General features: G+C 41.4%; 1 protein-coding gene across 7 annotated transcripts in view; it reads left to right on the top strand.

The window, feature by feature from the left end:
• Positions 1 to 21340, top strand: part of CFAP70 (cilia and flagella associated protein 70) — an 89505-nt gene that overhangs the window by 6781 nt on the left and 61384 nt on the right. For 6 of the 7 annotated variants that reach the window (XM_062214703.1, XM_062214704.1, XM_062214702.1 and 3 more), the window contains exons 4-8: positions 6424 to 6522; positions 6680 to 6759; positions 10968 to 11147; positions 15501 to 15683; positions 19611 to 19705. In XM_062214703.1, coding sequence (XP_062070687.1) covers positions 6424 to 6522; positions 6680 to 6759; positions 10968 to 11147; positions 15501 to 15683; positions 19611 to 19705 — 637 coding nt within the window. The remainder of the gene's footprint in view (positions 1 to 6423; positions 6523 to 6679; positions 6760 to 10967; positions 11148 to 15500; positions 15684 to 19610; positions 19706 to 21340) is intronic. The other variant, XM_062214700.1, reaches the window with a different exon arrangement.

The following is a 21340-nucleotide window of genomic DNA, read 5'->3' as shown; positions in this document are numbered from 1 at the left end:
GGACAGAAGACATTGAGCTACCGTAGATTAGGGGGGTTGAGACTGAGACTACCTCCCCATCACAAGCCAAGACTCTCAAAAAGAATGGACTAGGGGGAAAAATCTACTCAGTAGCATCTGTCTAGATACTGCGTATAGAAAAAAATCTCTAGGAATTAGTAGACATACTTGCACCAGCCATTAAACAATATATGTAAATATATGTTATGTATACACAATATATATAAACAATATATATATAAACTACATATATAACTATATAACAATATTATACATAATATATGTTTTATATATTTATTTATATATGTTATATATATATAACAATATTATATATTTATATGTTTTTTTTCTTAAAACACTCAAGAAACATTTATATAATAAAAATGAAGCACATTCTAGGGCATAAAGCAAGATCTGCCATTTACAAAAGAATAGCACATAGACCAAGTTTTCTGAATGAAGTACAAATAAATCAACAAAATTAGAAATCAGTAACAAAGAGATAGCAAAAACTCTATTGAAAAATTTAAAACATTTATCACTTATTTATTGGGCAAAGAAGAAATCATAATAAAAATTTGCAAAGCATTTAGAATCAATCAATAGTAAAACACCAAATATCAAAACTTGTGGGATGTAAGTAAAGAAATACTTAGAGTTTCATTTTTGATCTTTAGAGCATTCATTAGTAATCAGAAAGAATTAAAAATAGAACTTCTCCTTCAGAGAAGATGGAGTAAATGTACTTTTGTCTATTCCTACCATTAAATACAACCATAAACCCTGAATAAAACAAATGAGACTTTGAAAAGTAGAAAAAAGAAAACTTGGAAACTGAAGAATGACATGTTGATGAGTTCTTGGGGTTTCTTTTTGTGTTTTGTATCCTAGACTGGAAGCTGAAGAAGCTGGTATCCTAGAAACTCCAATGAGTATAGACCAAAAAAGAAAAAAAGTTTGATGAAACTCTGTTCCCTTTGGCCAAAGACCAGGAAAGGGGCAGTCTATTAAGACAGAAAACTTTTAGATAGCAGTTTCTGTACTCGAGACAAACAGAAAACATGGAAACCATACTCACCCAAGCTAAGTGGGAAGCCTAGACTTCCGCCCTCAGAAAACTTTTATGAGGTACCCCAACTACCTAATATTATCAGAGAAGACCAATCAAGGATTCAAGGCTTTTTTCCCCTTTGATTACAACCGCCCCTCCTACTCGATATAATGTTAATGGAGACTACATATCAAACCTGGAGTTCTACTCTGAAATGTCAGTAACAAGGTGTCTTTGTACTCACCACCGAGGTGGTGTCTCAAGAGGCCAAGTTATGGTCAGAAATTTCACCATCATCCAGGGGTAAAGAGTCCATACCCATCACAGTGTCACTGAAGAAGTAACAAGAACTCCAGTCTTAAGACGCTTCCCCACTCAGGTGTCACTGGAAGCTGAATGGTCCCAGCTGCTTGACTTCCAATTCAGCTCCCTGCTAATGTGCCTGGTAGAAATGATGTTTCAGTACCTTCTTCCCCTTGTTGCAGTGTTACCAGAAAAAGCCAACTAAAACTGAAGACTTAAGTTAGATAAAAAATTTCATAATAGGAAAAGCCCAAGTTTCAACTGAAAAATCACATCATTCCAAGAACTCACAGTGAACTAGAAAAGGCAATCAATCAGTAGATGCTAACCAAGATTACGTATGTTAGAATTAAGAGAGAGGCCGGTGCCACGGCTCAATAGGCTAATCCTCCGCCTTGTGGCGCCGGCACACCAGGTTCTAGTCCTGGTCGGGGCGCCGGATTCTGTCCCGGTTGCTCCTCTTCCAGGCCAGCTCTCTGCTGGGGCCCGGGAAGGCAGTGGAGGATGGCCCAAGTGCTTGGGCCCTGCACTCACATGGGAGACCAGGAGAAGCACCTGGCTCCTGGCTTCGGATCAGTGCCGTGCGCCGGCCACAGCGGCCATTGGGGGGGTGAACCAACTGCAAAGGAAGACCTTTCTCTCTGTCTCTCTCTCTCACTGTCCACTCTGCCTGTCAAAAAATAAAGAAATAAATAAAAAATTAAAAAAAGAATTAAGAGAAAAAGATTTTGGGGCTGGCGCTGTGGTGCAGCGGGTTAACACCCTGGCCTGAAGCGCCGGCATCCCATATGGGCGCTGGTTGGAGACCCGGTTGCTCTGCTTCCGATCCAGCTCTCTGCTATGCCCTGGGAACACAGTAGAAGATGGCCCAACTCCTTGGGCCCCTGCACCCACGTGGGAGACCCGGAAGAAGCTTCTGGCTCCTGGCACCAGGTTGGCACAGCTCCAGTCATTGTGACCATCTGGGGAGTGAACCAACGAATGGAAGACCTCTCTCTCTCTCTCTCTCTCTCTCTCTGCCTCTCCTCTCTCTGTGTAACTCTTTCAAATAAATAAATAAATCTTTAAAAAAAAGAAAAAAAAATAAAAGCAAGAAGAAAAAAAATAAAGAGGAAAAATCAATAAAATAGATAATAGAAGGTCTGGTGCTGTGGAGCAGTGGGTTAATGCCCTGGCCTGAAGTGTTGGCGTCCCTCATGGGCGCCGGTTCGAGACCTGGCTGCTCCACTTCCGACCCAGCCCTCTGCTATGTCCTGGGAAAGCAGTAGAAGATGGCCCAAGTCCTTGGGCCCCTGCACCCGTGTGGTAGTCGTGGAAGATGCTCCTGGCTCCTGGCTTTGGATTGGCGCAGCTCTGGCCATTGTGGCCAATTGGGGAGTGTACCATCTGATGGAAGACCTCTCTCTTTCTGCCTCTCCTCTCTCTGTGTGTAGCTCTGACTTTCAAATAAATAAATAAATAAATAAATCTTTTTTTTTAAAAAAGATAATAGAAAAATAACAGAGAAAATTGATTAAAAACTTGCTATTTGAAGACTTTGGCTGAATTGGCAGATCTCTAAGAAGACTGACCCAAAAAAAGGAAAAGTAAAAGATATAAAGTACCAATGTTATGAATGAAATGGGATATCCTCACAGACTGTAGCCACTAAAAGATAATAAGGAAATATCATAAGCATCTATACATATAAATTTGACAACTGATTGGACTAATTTTGGTGTGGGGGAAGCTTCTCCAACATGAAACAAGTAGTCTTATAACTCTTAAAGAATTTGAATGCATTTTCTGAAAGTTCCATGTCCAGAGCTAACTAACTACTGTTTGTTACCATCAACTTTATTTTCTTCATTTTCTATTTAGCCCAGTGTTATCAATATTGGCAAATAAAATGAAGTATGCCAACTTTTGTCAAAGCATTTTAGGGCATTGTCGCAGCATTAGGAAACTGTCTAGATTTGTATTCCTCAGCCAAGGGAGAGCCAGAATACTAGATACTGGATACTAGAGAAAATCATATGCCTGTACTGTTGCCAATTTAGAAAGCTCTGTTGTGAATTCAAATCACACCTCTGTTACTTAAAGCCACCAATTTTAAGGCAGTAGTTTTAGAGGCCATTTGAACTCTGTACAGTGACATTTTGAAAAAAGCAGAAAAAAAGATAAAAAAAAATCTCAAATAAAATACAAGATAACTTTTTTTTTTTTTGACAGGCAGAGTGGATAGTGAGAGAGACAGAGAGAAAGGTCTTCCTTTGCCGTTGGTTCACCCACCAATGGCTGCTGTGGCCGGCTCATCGCGCTGATCCGAAGGCAGGAGCCAGGTGCTTCTCCTGGTCTCCCATGCGGGTGCAGGGCCCAAGCACTTGGGCCATCCTCCACTGCCTTCCTGGGCCACAGCAAAGAGCTGGCCTGGAAGAGGAGCAACCGGGATAGAATCCGGCGCCCTGACCGGGACTAGAACCCGGTGTGCCGGGACCACAAGGCGGAAGATTAGCCTGTTGAGCCACGGCGCTGGCCAAGATAACATTTTAAGACTTCTAAGTCATAGATATGTTTCAGATTATTTTGTTTGGACTAATTTTTTAAATGTAAAGCATATACTTGTTGCTAGATATTTTGTTAATTATTGTTTCCATGCTTAAGTTCTGTGCAATATTTTCCATTATGTCCTTTGACAGGATAGTGACAAAACTTGTAAGTGAATATTTAACTTAGATGTGTTAACACTTCTAAATAAGTGCTCAATAAATAAATTCCCTGTGGTGGGGGGGGAAGAATTTGAATGCATAGTTTAAAAAGCTTCCTCAACTTTAAAACACAAGCCATAAACTGGGATACAATTAAGAGCCACCTGTATCTCAGCAAGAATAACACCAAGAATCTGACAGAAAATGCACAGAACATATGACGGGGATATAAAAAGTCCGCAGAAAAGGGAACATAACTGGTTCTTAAACATACAAAAAACTCAGTTTAATAAGGGAAATAAAATTACATTTTGATGCCATTTTCATGCAGATTACACAAAACATACCACGTGGGAATTGGTAACATACCACATGGGCAAATGTGGTTTTTTTTTTCTTTTTAAAGATTTATTTATTTATTTCAAAGGCTGAGTTACAAAGAGGCAGAGAGAGAGAGAGGTCCTCCATCCACTGGTTCACTTCCCAGATGACAGCAATGATCTGAAGCCAGGAGCCAGGAGCTGCTTCCGAGTCTCCCACATGGATGCAGGGCCCCAAGGACCTGGACCATCTTCCACTGCTTTCCCAGGCCATAGCCGAGAGCTGGATCGGAAGTGGAGCATCTAGGTCTCGAACTGGTGCCCATATGGAATGCTGGCACACAGGCAGCAGCCTTACCTGCTGCGCCACAGTGCCAGCCCCACAAATGTATTATTAAATTTGCTTTATCTTTTCTGAAAATGTTAAAAGCTGTACCTAAGAAAGACAGGGTTTGTAAAACAAGCACCATGAGGGGGAAAAATGACAGATCCAGAATTTGTGACATTCTGTGTAACCACCAACCTGGTGTCTTCAGCAAATCAGTGTCAGAAAGTATGTGGAAAGCAGAGGATGTTACAAAACCTAAGATGCCAGCCAGCCACATGCAACATGTCTTTGGATCCTGGTTTGAACAAACCAGCTACCAAATGAATTGGGGATAATTGGGAAATGTTAAATATTGACTGGATATTAGATGAATTAAGGAATTAATTAATGCTGTTTTTACACATTTAAATTATGACATTATCATAACAACTGTGGAATCTAGGTGATGGTTTTGTATGTATTCATTATACTATTTTTGTATATTTAAATTTTTCATAATTGGTATTAAACACAAACAGTAATTCTGCAGTGGAAAACCTGTGGTCTGGGGAGCACTCCTAGGTCTGCTAGGCAGTATGTAAAAATCTAGAACAGTGTCCTTCAAACTTAAGATTGTGACTGTTTAGTCATGGGGCCATCATTGTGGGATAGTGGATTAAACCACTGCCTGCAATGCCAGCATCCCATATGGGTGTTGGTTCAAGTCCCAGCTCCTTTCTAATGCACCTGGGAAAGCAGCAGAGGTTGACCCAAGTGCTTGGGTCTCTACACCTATGGAAAGACCCAGAAGAAGTCCCAGCTTCCTGGCTTTGGCATAGCACAGCCCCAGCCATTGCTGCGAATTGCGGAGTGAGCCAGCAGATAGACGATCTCTTCCTTTCTCTGTCTCTCTGTCTCTTCCTCTCTATTTATAACTCTGCCTTTCAAATAAATGATAAATAAATCTTTATTTTAAAAAAAAAGATTGTAACTCTTTAGTCATTGATTGAGGAGAATCATGACCGGTATATAATTTTTTGTATATCAAATAAAATAGAAAATACCTAAGGGCTTTAAGCTAGTGAAGATTAACATTTTATGAGGAGCCGGTGCTGTGCCATAGCAGTTAAAGCCGCCACCTGCAGTGCCGGCATCCCATATGGGTGCCCGTTTGAGTCCCGGCTGCTCCACTTCATCTAGCTCTCTGCTATGGCTTGGGAAAGCAGTGGAAGATGGCCCAAATCCTTGGGCCCCTGTACCTGTGTGGGAGACTCAGAGGAAGCTCCTGACTCCTGGCTTCAGATCAGCACAGTTCCAGCCATTGCGGCCATCTGGGGAGTGAACCATTGGATGGAAGACCTCTCTCTCTCTCTCTCTCTCTCTACCTCTGCCTCTCTGTAACTCTGCCTTTCAAATAAAATAAATCTTTTAAAGAACATATGACAATTAAAAAAAGAAAAGAAAAACAAAAAAGAACATATGACCTATGTCATATAATCACATATATCAGTTGCTTTTATATATGTGCATGTACATGATTATAATATTACAGTCCATTTCTTCTTGTAACTTACAGGCAAAAAGTTTGAAAGTCTCTGAATGGTTTAGTACTTTCCACCAGGAGTCACTTATATTAGTGCCTCATCAGGTTTAAAGTTCATTTTTCTTAAATTTCTTTGACAGTGCTTTGCTTGCTGCACATTTGCTTTTCTAATGGATGAGTTAAAAATGTTTATTTTCTTTGTTTTTTTCTAGTAACCATGAGTGAAGTTTTACCAAAGGAAAAGAAACAGAAAGATGAGAAGACCTTGGTTCTTGGTCAGGCTGTGGTGGACCTTCTTCCTTTACTGGAAGGTCAGATGTGATTTGCTCAAAAGCAGAAACAGCAAAAATCATAAAATTTCGCTCCAGAGAAATGCAAAATCAGCCTCAATGAATTTGAAGGATTTGGGAAGAAAATGAGCACATTTGTGTTTGCCTTCTTTTGTTCAAGTTGTTCTTCTATTTGTAGGAGAAAGTTCATTTGAAATGAAGGTCCCATTGCACCCTGTACCGGGCTCACCTTTAGAAAATCTTCGACCAGGTGTTAAGGTAATCAAAGATTCAACTCTGACCATTTCAGGCTGCCATTTTTAAAAAAAAATATGTATTTGATGGGCCAGTGCTGTGGTGCAGTAGATTAACACCCTGGCCTGAAGCACAGGCATCCCATATGGGCGCCGGTTCTAGTTCCGGCTGCTCCACTTCCTATCCAGCTCTCTGCTATGGCCTGGGAAAGCAGTAGAAGATGGCCCAAGTCCTTGGGCCCCTGCACCCATATGGGAGACCCGGAAGAAGCTCCTGGCTCCTGCCTTCGGATTGGCGCAGTTCCAGCCATTGCGGCCATCTGGGGGAGTGAACCATCAAATGGAAGACCTCTTTATCTCTCTCTCTCTCTGTGTAACTCTGACTTTCAAATAAATAAATAAATCTTTTAAAAAAATATTTATTTGAAAGGCAGAAATGCAGAGAGAGAGAGAGAGAGAATGTTTTATCTGCTTCCCAAATGTCCACAAAGGCTGAGGTTGGCCAGGCCAGGAGGTTCATCAGGGTCTCCCATGTGGGTTCAGGGACCCACGTTCTTGGACCGATATCCACATGGGATGCCAGCTCTGCAGGCAGAGGCTTTACCTCCCATACTACAGCACCGTCTCCTCGACCTACTATTTAATCTAACAAGTCTGTCTGCTATTAAGGTTCAGTTGCGTTAAATCTTGTTCTTTGGGGCCGGCGCCGTGGCTCACTAGGCTAATCCTCCGCCTTGCGGCGCCGGCACACCGGGTTCTAGTCCCAGTCAGGGCGCCAGATTCTGTCCCAGTTGCCCCTCTTCCAGGCCAGCTCTCTGCTGTGGCCAGGGAGTGCAGTGGAGGATGGCCCAAGTCCTTGGGCCCTGCACCCGCATGGGAGACCAGGAGAAGCACCTGGCTCCTGCCATCAGATCAGCGCGGTGCGCCGGCTGCAGCGTGCCAACCGTGGTGGCCATTGGAGGGTGAACCAACGGCAAAGGAAGACCTTTCTCTCTGTCTCTCTCTCACTGTCCACTCTGCCTGTCAAAAAAATAAATAAATAAAAAGAAAAAAAAATCTTGTTCTTTGGGCATCTTTGCACAGAACATATAGTGCTGGGTTCTGGGAAAAAAAGTAATGCAGAGTCCCACGTTCAAAGAGCCCACAATATCTGTATCATAGATTATAACCTGATGTGATAAAATGGTGGTATTGTGTGGGCCATGTGGGCATACAGTAGGCATAGGTTACTTTGGCCAAGGGTATGTGTATTGAAGTCTGAGCCGTGGGTCTGTGTTCTGAGCTATGCCCTGTATTAAATAGTATATGAAAGTATCTAACACACTTAGGGGCATGATAGCCTGCTCCTGAATTCTAGAGTTTACAGCCACCTACTGGATTTCTCTATGATGATATCCCATAAGCACCTAAAACTCACCATTCCTAAACTGAACTCAGAATCTTGCCTCAAACTTACTTTGACTTTTTTATCTTAGCTTTTTAAAAAAGATTTATTTTATTTATTTGAAAGGTAGAATTATAGAGGGAAAGGGAGAGAGAGATCTTCCATCTTGTGGTTCACTCCTCAAATAGCTGCAAACAGTTGGGCCAAGCTGAAATCAGGAGCTGGGAAGTTCATCCAGGTCTCCCACCTAGGTGCAGGAGCCCAAGCACTTGGGACTTCTGCTGCTTTCCCAGGTGCATCAGCAGGGAGCTGGACTGGAAGTGGAGCAGCCAGGACTCAAACCAGCACCCAATGGGATGGCAGTGTTGCAGGCGACGGCTTACCCCGCTATGCCACAGCGCTTGCCCTCTCATCTGGATCATTATGAGTAGTCTTATACCTGTTATTGTTTTCCTCCAGTTGAGTCTTCACATTGCTTGTATAGTGATTTAAAAGTGAATCATCCTGGGGCTGGCGCTGTGGCGAAGTGGTGCAGTGGGTTAACGCCCTGGCCTGAGGCGCTGGCATCCCATATGGACGCCGGTTCAAGTCTGCTGCTCCACTTCCGATACAGTTCTCTGCTATGGCCTGGGAAAGCAGTAGAAGATGGCCTTGGGCTCCTGTACTCACGTGGAAGACCGGGAAGAAGCTCCTGGCTTTGGATTGGCGCAGTTCCGGCTGTTGCGGCCAATTGGGGAGTGAACCATCGGATGGCGGACCTCTTTCTCTCTCTCTCTGCCTCTCCTCTCTCTCTGTGTAACTTTGACTTTCAAATAAATAAATAAAGCTTTAAAGAAAAAATGTAAATCATCCTATATCTACTTAGTACAGTGCGGTTCATGAATTTGTCCACTGCTTACATGTTAAGGACCAGATTCCTTAGCAGGTAAACATTCTTCATCATGGGAGTCTCCCACTTCTTCAACCTCATCTCCATGCACTCCTCTCCTTGTATTTTTTTCTAAAGATTTATTTATTTATTTGAAAGTCAGAGTTACACAAGGAGGGAGAGGCAGAGAGAGAGAGAGAGAGAAAGAGAGAGAGAGAGAGAGAGAGAGGTTTTCCATCTGCTTGTTCACTCCCCAATTGACTACAATGGACCTAGCTGAGCCGATCTGAAGCCAGGAGCTTCTTCCGGGTCTCCCGCATGGGTACAGGAGCCCAAGCACTTGGGCCATCTTCTGCTGCTTTCCCAGGCCATAGCCAAGAGCTGGATCAGAAGTGGAGCAGCCTGGACTTGAACCGGTGCCCATATGGAATGCTGATACTGCAAACAGCCCCTCTTGTATTTTGTGTTATAGACTCCTGAACTACTTACTCACACATGAACTGAATATGCAATACTATTTATTTTTTGAAAGATTTTGTTTATTTATTTGAAAGACAGAGTGCCAGAGAGAGAGAGAGAGAGAGAGATTGCTTCCATCTGCTGGTTCACTCCCAAAATAGTCACTTCAGCTAGCGCTTATCTAGGCTGAAGCTAGGAGCGTGGAACTCCATCAGAGTCTCCCAGATAGGTGGCAGGGACCCAAGTACTTGGCCACGTTCTGCTGCTTTCCAGGGTGCATTAGTAGGGAGCTGGATCAGAAGTGGGGCAGACAGGAGTGGAATATGCTCTGCTGTGGGATGGTGGTATTGCAGGCTGCAGCTCAACATTCTGGACCACAGCACTGTCTCCACCATACAATTTCAGTCCCCCTCTACATAGACTGTTCTTTTTATACAGAGTTATTTTGTTTTTGCTCCTTCTGCTTCTCCAGTTTGCTAACTCCTACTCATCTGTAAAAGTCAACTCAGATGTCACTATCTCTTACTTTCCACAATCTAATAATTAATTACTCACTACCTTCTTGGTACTCCTCAACTAGAACATCTTGTGCAATTCTCTATTACAGTATTTGTCATAAATCGTGGAACTAGAACATGAATTTTCTGATGAAAGGGACCATGTCATCTTCATCTGTATATGCCTAGAGCTATAGTAATTGCATGTAATTAGCAATCAATACAGATTTAAAACCTCCTTTGTATTGTATCCCATGTAAAAATATTGGACATACACACTTACACACATTTATATGTCTTTTTAAAAAGGATTAATTAATTTATTTGAAAGAGTTAGGAGAGAAGGGAAGGCAGAGAGGAAGAGAGAGGTCTTCCATCCGCTGGTTCATTCCCCAATTGCGGCAATGGCTGGAGCTTCGCTGATCCAAAGCCAGGAGCCAGGAGTTTCTTCTGGGTCTCCCACATGGATTCAGGGGCTCAAGGACTTGGGCCATCTTCTACTGCTTTCCCAGGCCTTAGCAGAGAGCTGGATCAGAAGAGGAGTAGCCAGGACTCAAACCAGTGCCGGTATGGGATACTGGCACTGCAGGCGATAGTTTTACCTGCTAGGCCATAGAGCTGGCCCCACATTTATATGTCTTTATATAGAAGGTTATAGATATATTTGAAAAAAATATTTTCTTATGACAAAGTACTACATTTAAATTATGAAAGTAATCATAAAATACGGAGTAGCAATAGAAACACCTGTTCTGACTTACTCATATGAAGCTCCTATTGATATTTCAGTATAGAATCTTCCAATTCTTCTTCTATATGTATTTGCATACACACTTTACCTCTGTATAACAGAATGAGAGATACAAAAAATTTGTTTTGATTCTCACTCCAACTCATGGAACCTGAAGAAAGTTATTTCAATCCTCTGGGTTGTATGTCCTAAACAATGACATGAGATACAAATGAGATGATGTGAAAAGGGAGGGCATCTGATGAAAATGCTGCATCATTTTGTTCTTTTACAGCAGTGCAGTCTTGCAGTTAAAGTATTTGTGGCAGAGCCATTACTGACTACAGCTCAAGTTTTAGGGGGCAATCTACTGAAGGTCACATTAGAGGCTGCCTACTCTGTGCCAGAGTCCTTCATTCCTCTAGGGCCGCTGCAAAACTACATGGTTGGTCTACAAGTTCCATCGCTTGGAGAGGTAAAGTTTGACTTCCAGATACTTAGATGGATTCAAACATGTCTGCATTCATATGGTCATCTCCTCCTCACGTGCTAAGATTTCACTCAAAGCATTGCTCTGCTAGTGTATGTTATATGTATAATATACTCATTATATACATGGTATATTTTACATATAATTTATATTAATATATATTTATGGTGGAAAATATATAACATTTAAAAGCTGCCAAGTTTTTGTATGTTTTCATTGATTATTTCTATGCATATGTTGTGAATTTTGTATAGTCCTTTATTATAGAAATTTTTTCTTAATTTTCTTAGGCCAAATTTCTAGATATGGGAATTATTGGATAAGAGATTTCCAATACTTTTTTTTTTAAATGAGAGCACTGTTTACTGTATTTTTAAAATTTATTTAATGCAATAACTAGTACTCCAACAGTATTTTTTTCACTTTGTGTTGCTATGTGGGGGTAAACTGTTGAAATCTTTACTTAATATATACTAAACTGATCTTCTGTATATAAAGAGAATTGAAAATGAATCTTGATGTAAATGGAAGGGGAGAGGGAGCGGGAAAGGGGAGGGTTGCGGGTGGGAGGGAAGTTATGGGGGGGGAGCCATTGTAATCCATAAGCTGTACTTTGGAAATTTATATTCATTAAATAAAAGTTAAAAAATTATTTATTTTATTTATTTGAAAGAGTTAAAGAGAAGGGTAGAGACAGAGAAGGAGAGAGGTGTTCAATCCTCTGGTTCACTCTCCAAACTGTTGCAACAGCCAAAGTTAAGCCGATCCAAAACCAGGAGCCAGGAGCTTCTTTCAGGTCTCCCACATGGGTGCAGGGGCCCAAGGACTTGGGCCATCTTCTACTGCCTTCCCAAGCTTATTAGCAGACAGCTAGATTGAAAGTGGAACAGCTGGAACTCAAACCAGTACCTATACTGGGATATTTAACTCAGTGTGCCACAACGCCTGATCTGAGGTGTGTTTTTGGGGCTGGCATTGTGCAGAGGGGTAAGCCTCTGCTTGGGAGGCCCGTGTCCCATATTGGAGTGCTTGGTTCAAGTCCTAGATACTCTGAGTTTCCTATCCAACTTCCTGCTAATGCACCTAGGAGGTAGTGGATGACAGCCCAAGTGCTTGGGTTCGGCACCCACATGGGAGACCTGGATGGGATTCCTGACTCCTGGCTTTGGCCTGGCCTAAATGCCCTGTTGTGGGCATTTGGGAAATGAACCAGGGAATGGGATCTCTCTCTCTGCCTTTCAAATGAATGAATGAATGAATGAATGAATAAATCTTTTTTTTTAAAAGGATCCATTTCTTTTTTTGCCTAATAAATCCATATTTCTGGGCTTTTTTTTTTTTTTAAGATATATTTGAAAGGCAGGATTACAGAGTAAGAGGGAGAGACAGAGAAAGTGAGATTGTCAGTCTGCTGCTTGTCTCTCCAGATGGCCACAATGGCCAGGACTGGGCCAGGTCGAAGTGAGGAGCCAGGAATTCCATCCTGGTTTCCCACATGGGAGGCATGGGCCCAAGTAGTTGGGGCATCTTCTGCTTTCCCAGGTGCATTAGCAGAGAGCTGCATCAGAAGTGGAGCGACCTGGACTCCAACTGGTGCTTGTATGGGATGCCGGCATTGCAGGCAGCAGCTTAACCCACTGTACCAGGACGTCAGCCCCCAGAGTTCTATTTTTTTATTTCAGGATCCTCCAGTAAAAAAGACTAACTTTTCTCTTAGTCTGAGTTCCATTTAAGCAGCCTCATTTCTTTTTTGACTCCACTTCAGGAAAATGAAATTGTGTAACCCTGATTTCAATTCTTTTATTTATCTTCATTTTATATGAAAGACAGACAGACAGAGATCTTGCATCTTTTTGTTTACTCCCTAAATGCCCTTAATAGCCAGGTCTGGGCCAACTTAAAGCCAGGAGCCCAGAAAGTAATTCAGTTCTCTCAGGAAGGGGCATAAGTACTTGAGAGTCCTCCCAGGGTATGTATTAGCATAAAGTTGGATCTATAGCACTTGAACCTGGGAAGGCAGTGGATGATGCCCAGGTACTTGTGCCCCTGCCACACAGGTGGGAGACAGGGATGAAGTTCCAAGCTTCTGGCTTTAGCCTGGCCAAGACCTAGCTGTTGCAGCCATTTGGGGAGTGAACCTGAGGATGGGATGTGTGTCTGGGATGGGGAGACTGTCTCTCTGTCACTCTTTCAAATAAATAAATCTTTTTTTAAAAAAGAGACTTTTTTAAAAAAAGATTTATTTATTTATTTGAAAGTCAGAGTTACACAGAGAGAGGAGAGGCAGAGAGGGAGAGAGAGAGAGAGGTCTTCCATCCACTGGTTCACTCCCCAGATGGCCGGAACTGTGCCGATCCAAAGCAGGAGCCAGGAGCCAGGCGCTTCTTCCAGGTGTCCCACACAGGTGCAGGGCCCCAAGGACTTGGGCCATCTTCCACTGCTTTCCCAGGCTACAGCAGAGAGCTGAATCAAAAGAGAAGCAGCCGGGACTAGAACCAGCACCCATATGGGATGTCGGCGCTACAGGCCAGGCTGTTAATCCGCTGAGCCACAGCACCGGCTCCCAAATAAATAAATCTTAAAAAAAATGTGGGGGCTTCCAGCCCTTGAATGTGAAGTGTCGTTGGCATGACTGACAGTAGTCTCTCATTCACTCCTCAATAAACAAAGTTGAAACACAAAAGCAACTTGTGTAAAAAAAAAAATTTTTTTTTGCTGTTCAAGCTATTGGTTTATTTTTTTTTTATTTAATGAATATAAATTTCCAAAGTACAGCTTATGGATTACAAAGGCTTCCCCCCCCATGACTTCCCCCCCACCCACAACCCTCCCCTTTCCCACTCACTCTCCCCTTCCATTCGCATCAAGATTCATTTTCAATTCTCTTTATATACAGAAAATCAGTTTAGTATATATAAAGATTTCAATAGTTTGCCCTCACATAGCAACACAAAGTGAAAAAATACTGTTGGAGTATTAGTTATAGCATTAAAAAAAAAGTGGGGGGCAAATGGAGGGAAAAAGACTGTCTTTATCCCATTGAATGGTCTTGAAATCCTTAATTTTGGTGATTTTTGCAAGTGTTCTGGGTTCTGTCCTAGAAGTGGATTTTCACAGGTCTTTTCTCTGTTATTTCAGAAGTGTCCCTCTTTAACAAAAGGTTTTTAAGTTTACCCTGAAGAACTGGAATTGCTGAGTTTGTCGTATTTATTTATTTATTTTTTTGACAGGCAGAGTGGATAGTGAGAGAGAGAGACAGAGAGAAAGGTCTTCCTTTTTGCCGTTGGTTCACCCTCCAATGGCCTCCGCAGCCAGCGCATCGCGCTGATCCGAAGCCAGGAGCCAGGTGCTTCTCCTTGTCTCCCTTGCGGGTGTGGGGCCCAAGGACTTGGGCCATCCTCCACTGTCATCCCGGGCCATAGCAGAGAACTGGCCTGGAAACCGGGATAGAATCCGGTGCCCCAACCGGGACTAGAACCCAGTGTGCCAGCGCCGCAAGGCAGAGGATTAGCCTGTTAAACCACGGCGCCGGCCCAAGAGTTTGTCGTATTTAGATTTAGAACTTTATTAGAAGATGCAAAATCACTTCAACAGTTGTATGAATTTACACTTCCATAGTTATGTGTAAGAATACTATTTCCATTCAGAATATTACCAACACTTGATATTTTCCAACTGACATTGCCAGTTTGCGATTTAAAATGGTATCTCATTGTTTATTGTGCCTTTTACTGATTATTAATGAAGTGTAACATGTTTTATTTAAATATTGGATTTTCTAATTTTCTTTTCTATAAACTTCCTATTTATATCTTTTATCAATTTCCCATTACAAGTATATGTTAGATAACTTATGAGATATGAAAATGTCTATATTTTTAGCTCCCGGTCAGGTTTTAGGGTTCTTTAAAGGAAAATTTTTAAGTGAGTATAATAGAGCCTGTTATATAAGCATAAAAATTTGTTTGAAGATTTTATTTCACTAATTGGTAAGGGCATCAGTACTATGTGATAACCAAGTCAAGGGAGAATATAAAAAAGTCACCTAAACATAGGCATCAGGAAGCTGAAATTAATTTGCTAACAATTTAAAACAAATTACACTTGCACTACCTGTGGACACGAATAATTTGCATTATATTTTATTTTTTATAGGTTACTGTGCTGTAAAATAGCACAAAGACAATAAAAGAGTTCCCTATAATTTATGAATTACATAAATCATGAGAGGATATGTTTGATAATACCTAGCATTCCACTGAAAAGACACTTAAGTAATTTTTTGGTCTATTTTAAAATCTTTACAATTTTTCTGATATATGGTATTTATTTATGTAGAAAGACTATCCCATTTTATTCAAGAATGGAACTCTGAAGCTTGGAGGGGAAAGAGAACCTGTTCCCCGGCCCAAAAAATGGCCTATTGCCAATATACTGGCTCCAGGAGCAAATAACATTCCAGATGCATTCATCGTTGGCGGTCCCTATGAGGAAGAAGAAGGAGAACTCAACCACCCTGAGGTGAGAGAACTTGAATTAGGAAGGTTTGATGATAAACTCAGTGCACTGACAGATGATAAAACATTTTGTAAATCACTGTGACTTAGATACATGTCAAACAATAAAACAATTACATGTCCGAATAAAACACTTATCCATCCAATTCTGATAAAAAATGTCTCTTGGTTTCTTAAATCCAGCAAACAAAATAATTTAAATCAAATCTGTTCTTTATCTGATTTTAAATTTATTTCTGACTATGTAATACTACAGTTGCAGTTCAAAGCAAAAAGTTAAGATAGATGCAGTGAAAGTTTCCCTAGTACTTAATGTCACTTTCTCCTAATTTCTTCCCATTTAATTACCTTAGTAGTCAGTGTTGTTATAGTTTCTATACAGATACATAAAAAATATTTATTTATTTATTTACTCACTTATTTGAAGCAGAGAGACAAAGAGAGAGCTTCCACCTGCTTGTCCACTCCACAAATGCCTACAACACCTGAGGCTGGGCCAGGGCCAAAACTGGAAACTGAGAATGCAATTCAGATCGCTCACATGGGTGGCAGGAACCCAGTTACTTGATCAACCAATACTTCCCAGGGTCTGCATCACCAGGAAGATGGAGTGAGGAGCTGGAGCCAGGCATTGAACCTGGGTTCTCCAATGTGGTACATAGACATCTTAACTGATAGACTAAATGCCTGCTCTATATACTTAACAAATTTTTTAAAAAAAAAACAAATATATGGAGGCTGGCATTGTGGTACAGTGGGAAAAGCCGCCTCCTGTAGTGCCGGCATCCCATATGGGTGTTGGTTTGAGTCCCAGCTGCTCTACTTCTGATCCAGCTCTCTGCTATGGCCTGGGAAAGCAGTAGAAAATGGCCCCAGTCCTTGGGCCCCTGCACCCATATGGGAGACCCAGAAGAAGCTCCTGGCTCCTGGCTTTGGATCAATGAAGCTCCAGCTGTTGCGGCCAATTGGGGAGTGAACCAGCAGATGGAAGACCTCTGTCTCTCTGCCTCTCCTTCTCTCTCTGTGTAACTTTCAAATAAATAAATAAACCTTTAAAAAATATATATGTAAAGATAGAAGCATCTTTAGGAAAATGAAGTCATTTCCTTGCAAATAGTGAAAGGGAGTCAAGACTTTCAGTTGACTGGCTCACCAAATAAAAAACAAGTTAAAAAAAAACAAAATTAATAAGGTTACCACAATTATTACATTAGTCTATTCCTGGTGGGCAAATTGCAATTGTTAAAAATGGAATTAGGGGCTGGCGCTGTGGCGTGGCTGGTAAATCCACCGTCTGAAGTGCCAGCATCCCATATGGATACCAGTCCTCATCCTGGCTGCTCTACTTCTGATCAAGCTTTTGCTATGGCCTGGGAAAGCAGTAGAAGATGGCCCAAGTCCTTGGGCCCCTGCACCCTCTTTGGGAGACCCAGAAGAAGCTCCTGGCTCCTGGTTTCAGGTCAACACAACTCTGGCCATTGCGGCCTATTGGGGAGTGAACAGCGGATGGAAGATCTCTCTCTCTCTCTGCCTCTGCCTCTCTTTAAGTATACATTTTAAAAAATAAATAAATCTTTAAAAAATAGAATTATCAGATTTTAAAGACCCTATTTCCAGAGAGCAGCATAGGCCAGCACCGCGGCTCACTAGGCTAATCCTCCACCTGCAGCACCGGCACACCGGGTTCTAGTCCCGGGCGAGGCGCCGGATTCTGTCCTGGTTGCCCCTCTTCCAGGCCAGCTCTCTGCTGTGGCCAGGGAGTGCAGTGGAGGATGGCCCAAGTGCTTGGGTCCTGCACCCCATGGGAGACCAGGAGAAGCACCTGGCTCCTGCCTTCGGATCAGCGCGGTGCGCCAGCTGCAGCACACCAGCCACTGCGGCCGTTGGAGGGTGAACCAATGGAAAAGGATAGACCTTTATCTCTGTCTCTCTCTCTCACTGTCCACTCTGCCTGTCAAAAAAAACAAAAACAAAAACAAAACAGAGAGCAGCATAGAAGTCAAGAATAAAATTGTTTTTCTTTTGGGAGTCCAGATTTACAAGTACTATTCAAAGTCTTGTTATTTTCAGAACAAGAACTTATCAGGAAGGCACTGCTATTTTTGTTTTATCTCATGGTATAAAGTGATTTTGTTTTTTTGAAAATTCTTGGTACATAAGGTGCTTAATCATATTGGAAGCAAGGGAATTTGCTTTATTTTTTAAACACACACACACAAACATGTATTCTTTCCCTATCATTTTTTTATACAAATGAAAGGTGTTTATACTTAGGCACACTGTTATGCAACTTGCTTTATTTCACTTTATAGTGTGTCTTAGAGATTGTTTCATGGTACTTCATAAAGAACATTCCCATTCTTTTTCTTTCTTTATGTAATTGCTATATGTTATGACATTGTATGGACATACTTTAATTATCCAGTCTCCTATTATAGACATCAGAGTTTTTGAAATTGATCTTTTCTTTCTTCTTTCTTAGACTCATTTTATCACAAGACATGTTTGTTGAGGACATAGGAAATGATATAAATAAAGTTGCAAATGTTTCTTGGACTAGCTAATAGTCACTAGGGGAACCATCCAATAAAATAATTTATAAAGGGAGGATTGAGGAATTATTTTCATTATCTGACCTAAATGTTTAAAATAGTAGAGATAATGCTATAGTATTTGAAAAACATCTAGCATTATATTTTCTCATAATGATGATTAGTGAAAATTCATACTTACTTTAGATTTATGTTTTAATTTATAGAATAAATTTTATTTTAGATATTTAGATTTTATATTTTAGTTTTGGTCATTAGCTCTCAACTGTGATTGTACCATAGAATCACCTGGTAGGGGCTGGCCCTGTGGCATAGTGGTTAATGCTGCTGCCTGTGGTACCAGCATCCCATATGGACACCAATTCAAGTCCCAGCTGCTCCACTTCTGATCTGCTTTCTGCTATGGCCTGGGAAAGCAGCAGAAGATGGCCCAAGTCCTTGGGCCCCTGAACCCATTTGGGAGACCCGGAGAAAGCACCTGGCTCCTGGCTTTGGATTGGTTCAGCTCCAGCCATTGCGGCCATCTAGGGAGTGAAGCAGTGGATGGAAGACCTGTCTCTCTGCCTCTGCCTCTCCATAACTCTACATTTCAAAAAATAAATAAATCTTAAAAAAATGAATCATATGGTAATCTTTAAAACAATAAAAATAGCAAAGCCTTAACGAAGAAGTATATATAATTTTACTTTTAAAAAAATGCTAATTCCCAGATGTTGATTTTTTTTTCCCCAGAGCTCCCAGATCATTTTCATATTCATCCAAGGTTAAGAATCACTGAGGTTATGCAAGTGAATATTTGGTGCTTAGTACCAGATTGATTTAAGGATTACATAAGTAACTTATGTACTTTACTAATAAAGTACCTGGAATTTTAGGGTAATGCTAATAACTGCAATAGTAGTCATAGTAATAATAATAGTATTGTGACCAAATATATAAAAGAACACCCTAAGTACTGGTGTCTGGCACAGCAGGTTAAGATCCCAATTGTGACTCTGGCATCCCATATCGGAGTGCTGTTTCAAGTCCAACTCCCCAGCATTCAATGCTTCTCCCTGCTAAGGTGCCTGGCAAGGCAGTGGAAGATGGCCCAAGTATTTGGGCCTCTGCATCCACAAGGGAGAACAGGATGGAGTTCCTGGCTCCTGGTTTTGGGATGTCTCAGATCTGGCTGTTTTGGCCATTTAGGGAGTGAGCCAGTGGATAGAAGATCTCTCTCTCTCTCAACATCTCTCTCTCTCTCTCTGTGTCTCTCACTCTCTTTCTCTCTCTCTGTCTTCCACTCTTTCTAATAAAATAAATAAATCTTTAAACAATGCCCCAAAGATTGGGCAGGGTGAAACCAAAGCACCCACAGAAGTCTCCGTCTCATTTTACAGGACAGGGAATTTAGGAACCAAGCAGAGTGCATTAAGAAAAGAATTATTTGGGACTTGGAAAGTCGCTGCTACCTTGATCCTCCTGCAGTGGTCAGGTAAGAGGAAAGGAATATGTCTAACAAATGAAGAACATAAGTGGGTACATTTATATTTGAATTAGGGCAATTGGACTCTTTTCCACCACATCTGTATCCCTCATACATTGTGTTCATCTTCTCGTAACAGAGATGTCTACTGATGGTAGCTTAACCAAGATGTATTTTTACTTGTCTTTTTTATTAAAAAAAAAAAAAAAAGTAGTTCAGAGCTGGTATGTATGGTGTCTCTACAGTGTCATCAGATATCCAGAGGCAATCTTTCTTTGAAGTCTGCCTTCTTTAATATGTACCTTTCATCCACAGATTGTTTCATGGCTCAATATGACTGCTAGAACTCCAGCCTACATATTCACATTCCTGGCAGGAAGTTAAAAGAAGAGAGTGGCTCAATCTGGTGCTGTGGTATAGCTGATAAAGCTGCCCTCTGCAGTGCTGGCATCCCAAATGGTTCAAGTCCCTGCTGCTCCACTTCTGATCCAGCTCCTTGCTGATAGCCTGGGAAAGCAGTGGAAAGTGGCCCAAGTCCTTGGACCCCTGCACCCACATGAGAGACCCGAAAGAAGCTCCAGGCTCTTGGCTTCGGATCAGCCCTGCTCTGGTTATTGTGGCCATTTGGGGAGTGAACCACTGGATGGAAGATCTTTCTCTTTACCTCTGTCTCTCTGTAACTCTGCCTAATACATAAATAGATCTTAAAAAAAAAAAAAAAGAGGAGAGTGGTTATGGATAAAAACAGGCACATGCTGGCTGTCCTAGCCTCTCATATAGAATCTTCCTAGAACCTTATAACCTTTATTATATTTCATTGACTCTAGATAGATACCAGAAAGGCTAGAAAATCAATTGTTTCAGTTGGACACATTGTCACTCAGACCAGATCAGGATTTAATTACTAAAGAACAAGACACTTGTTGTCATGTAGGTAACTATCATTTTCTGTCACCGTGACTTGGTGATTAAGGAGAGATGAGAGATAGAGGATCACAGATATTGTATAATCTGAAGGAACAGTTTTGACTTAAAAAAACGGACTGGGTTTGTCCCCCCAGGTTTTAGATTTATTTAAAATATTAGGCAGATATTTTAAAGAATTCTTACTATCTCTCGGATAATTCTTTTTATATATTGCTGGATTTTTAAATTTAAATTGAAAACTTTTTTATATTTATTTGAAAGAGCAATAGAGAGAGAGAGAGAGAATCTTCTACCTGCTGGTTCACTCTCCAAATGCCTTCAACAGCTGGGGCTTGGCCAGGCCACATCTAAGAACCAGGAGCTCTATTCAGATCTTCCACATAGGCGTCAGGGACCCAAATACTTCCTCCATATCTGCTGCTCCCAGGGTGTACATTAGCAGGAAGCTGGATTGAAAGTGGAGACAGCTCCATCTCAGACACTCCGACATGGGACCTGGGGTTTTCCAGCAGCTGATTAACTCATTGCACCATAAAATGAACTCCACATTGTGGATTTTACTTGCTAATATGTTAGTGCAGATAAATTTTGCTAGTATTGTGGACAAATAGTTACCTATTAGATCAGTTAAGAATAAAACAGGGGCTGTAGTTGTAATGCAGCAAGTTAAGCTGCAGACACTGGCATCCCAAATCAGCTGTTCTGGCTTCTGATCCA

Source organism: Lepus europaeus, chromosome 17 (assembly GCF_033115175.1).
Source record: "Lepus europaeus isolate LE1 chromosome 17, mLepTim1.pri, whole genome shotgun sequence".
Lineage (NCBI taxonomy): Eukaryota > Metazoa > Chordata > Mammalia > Lagomorpha > Leporidae > Lepus > Lepus europaeus.
This window is presented reverse-complemented; position numbering and strand designations above follow the sequence as displayed.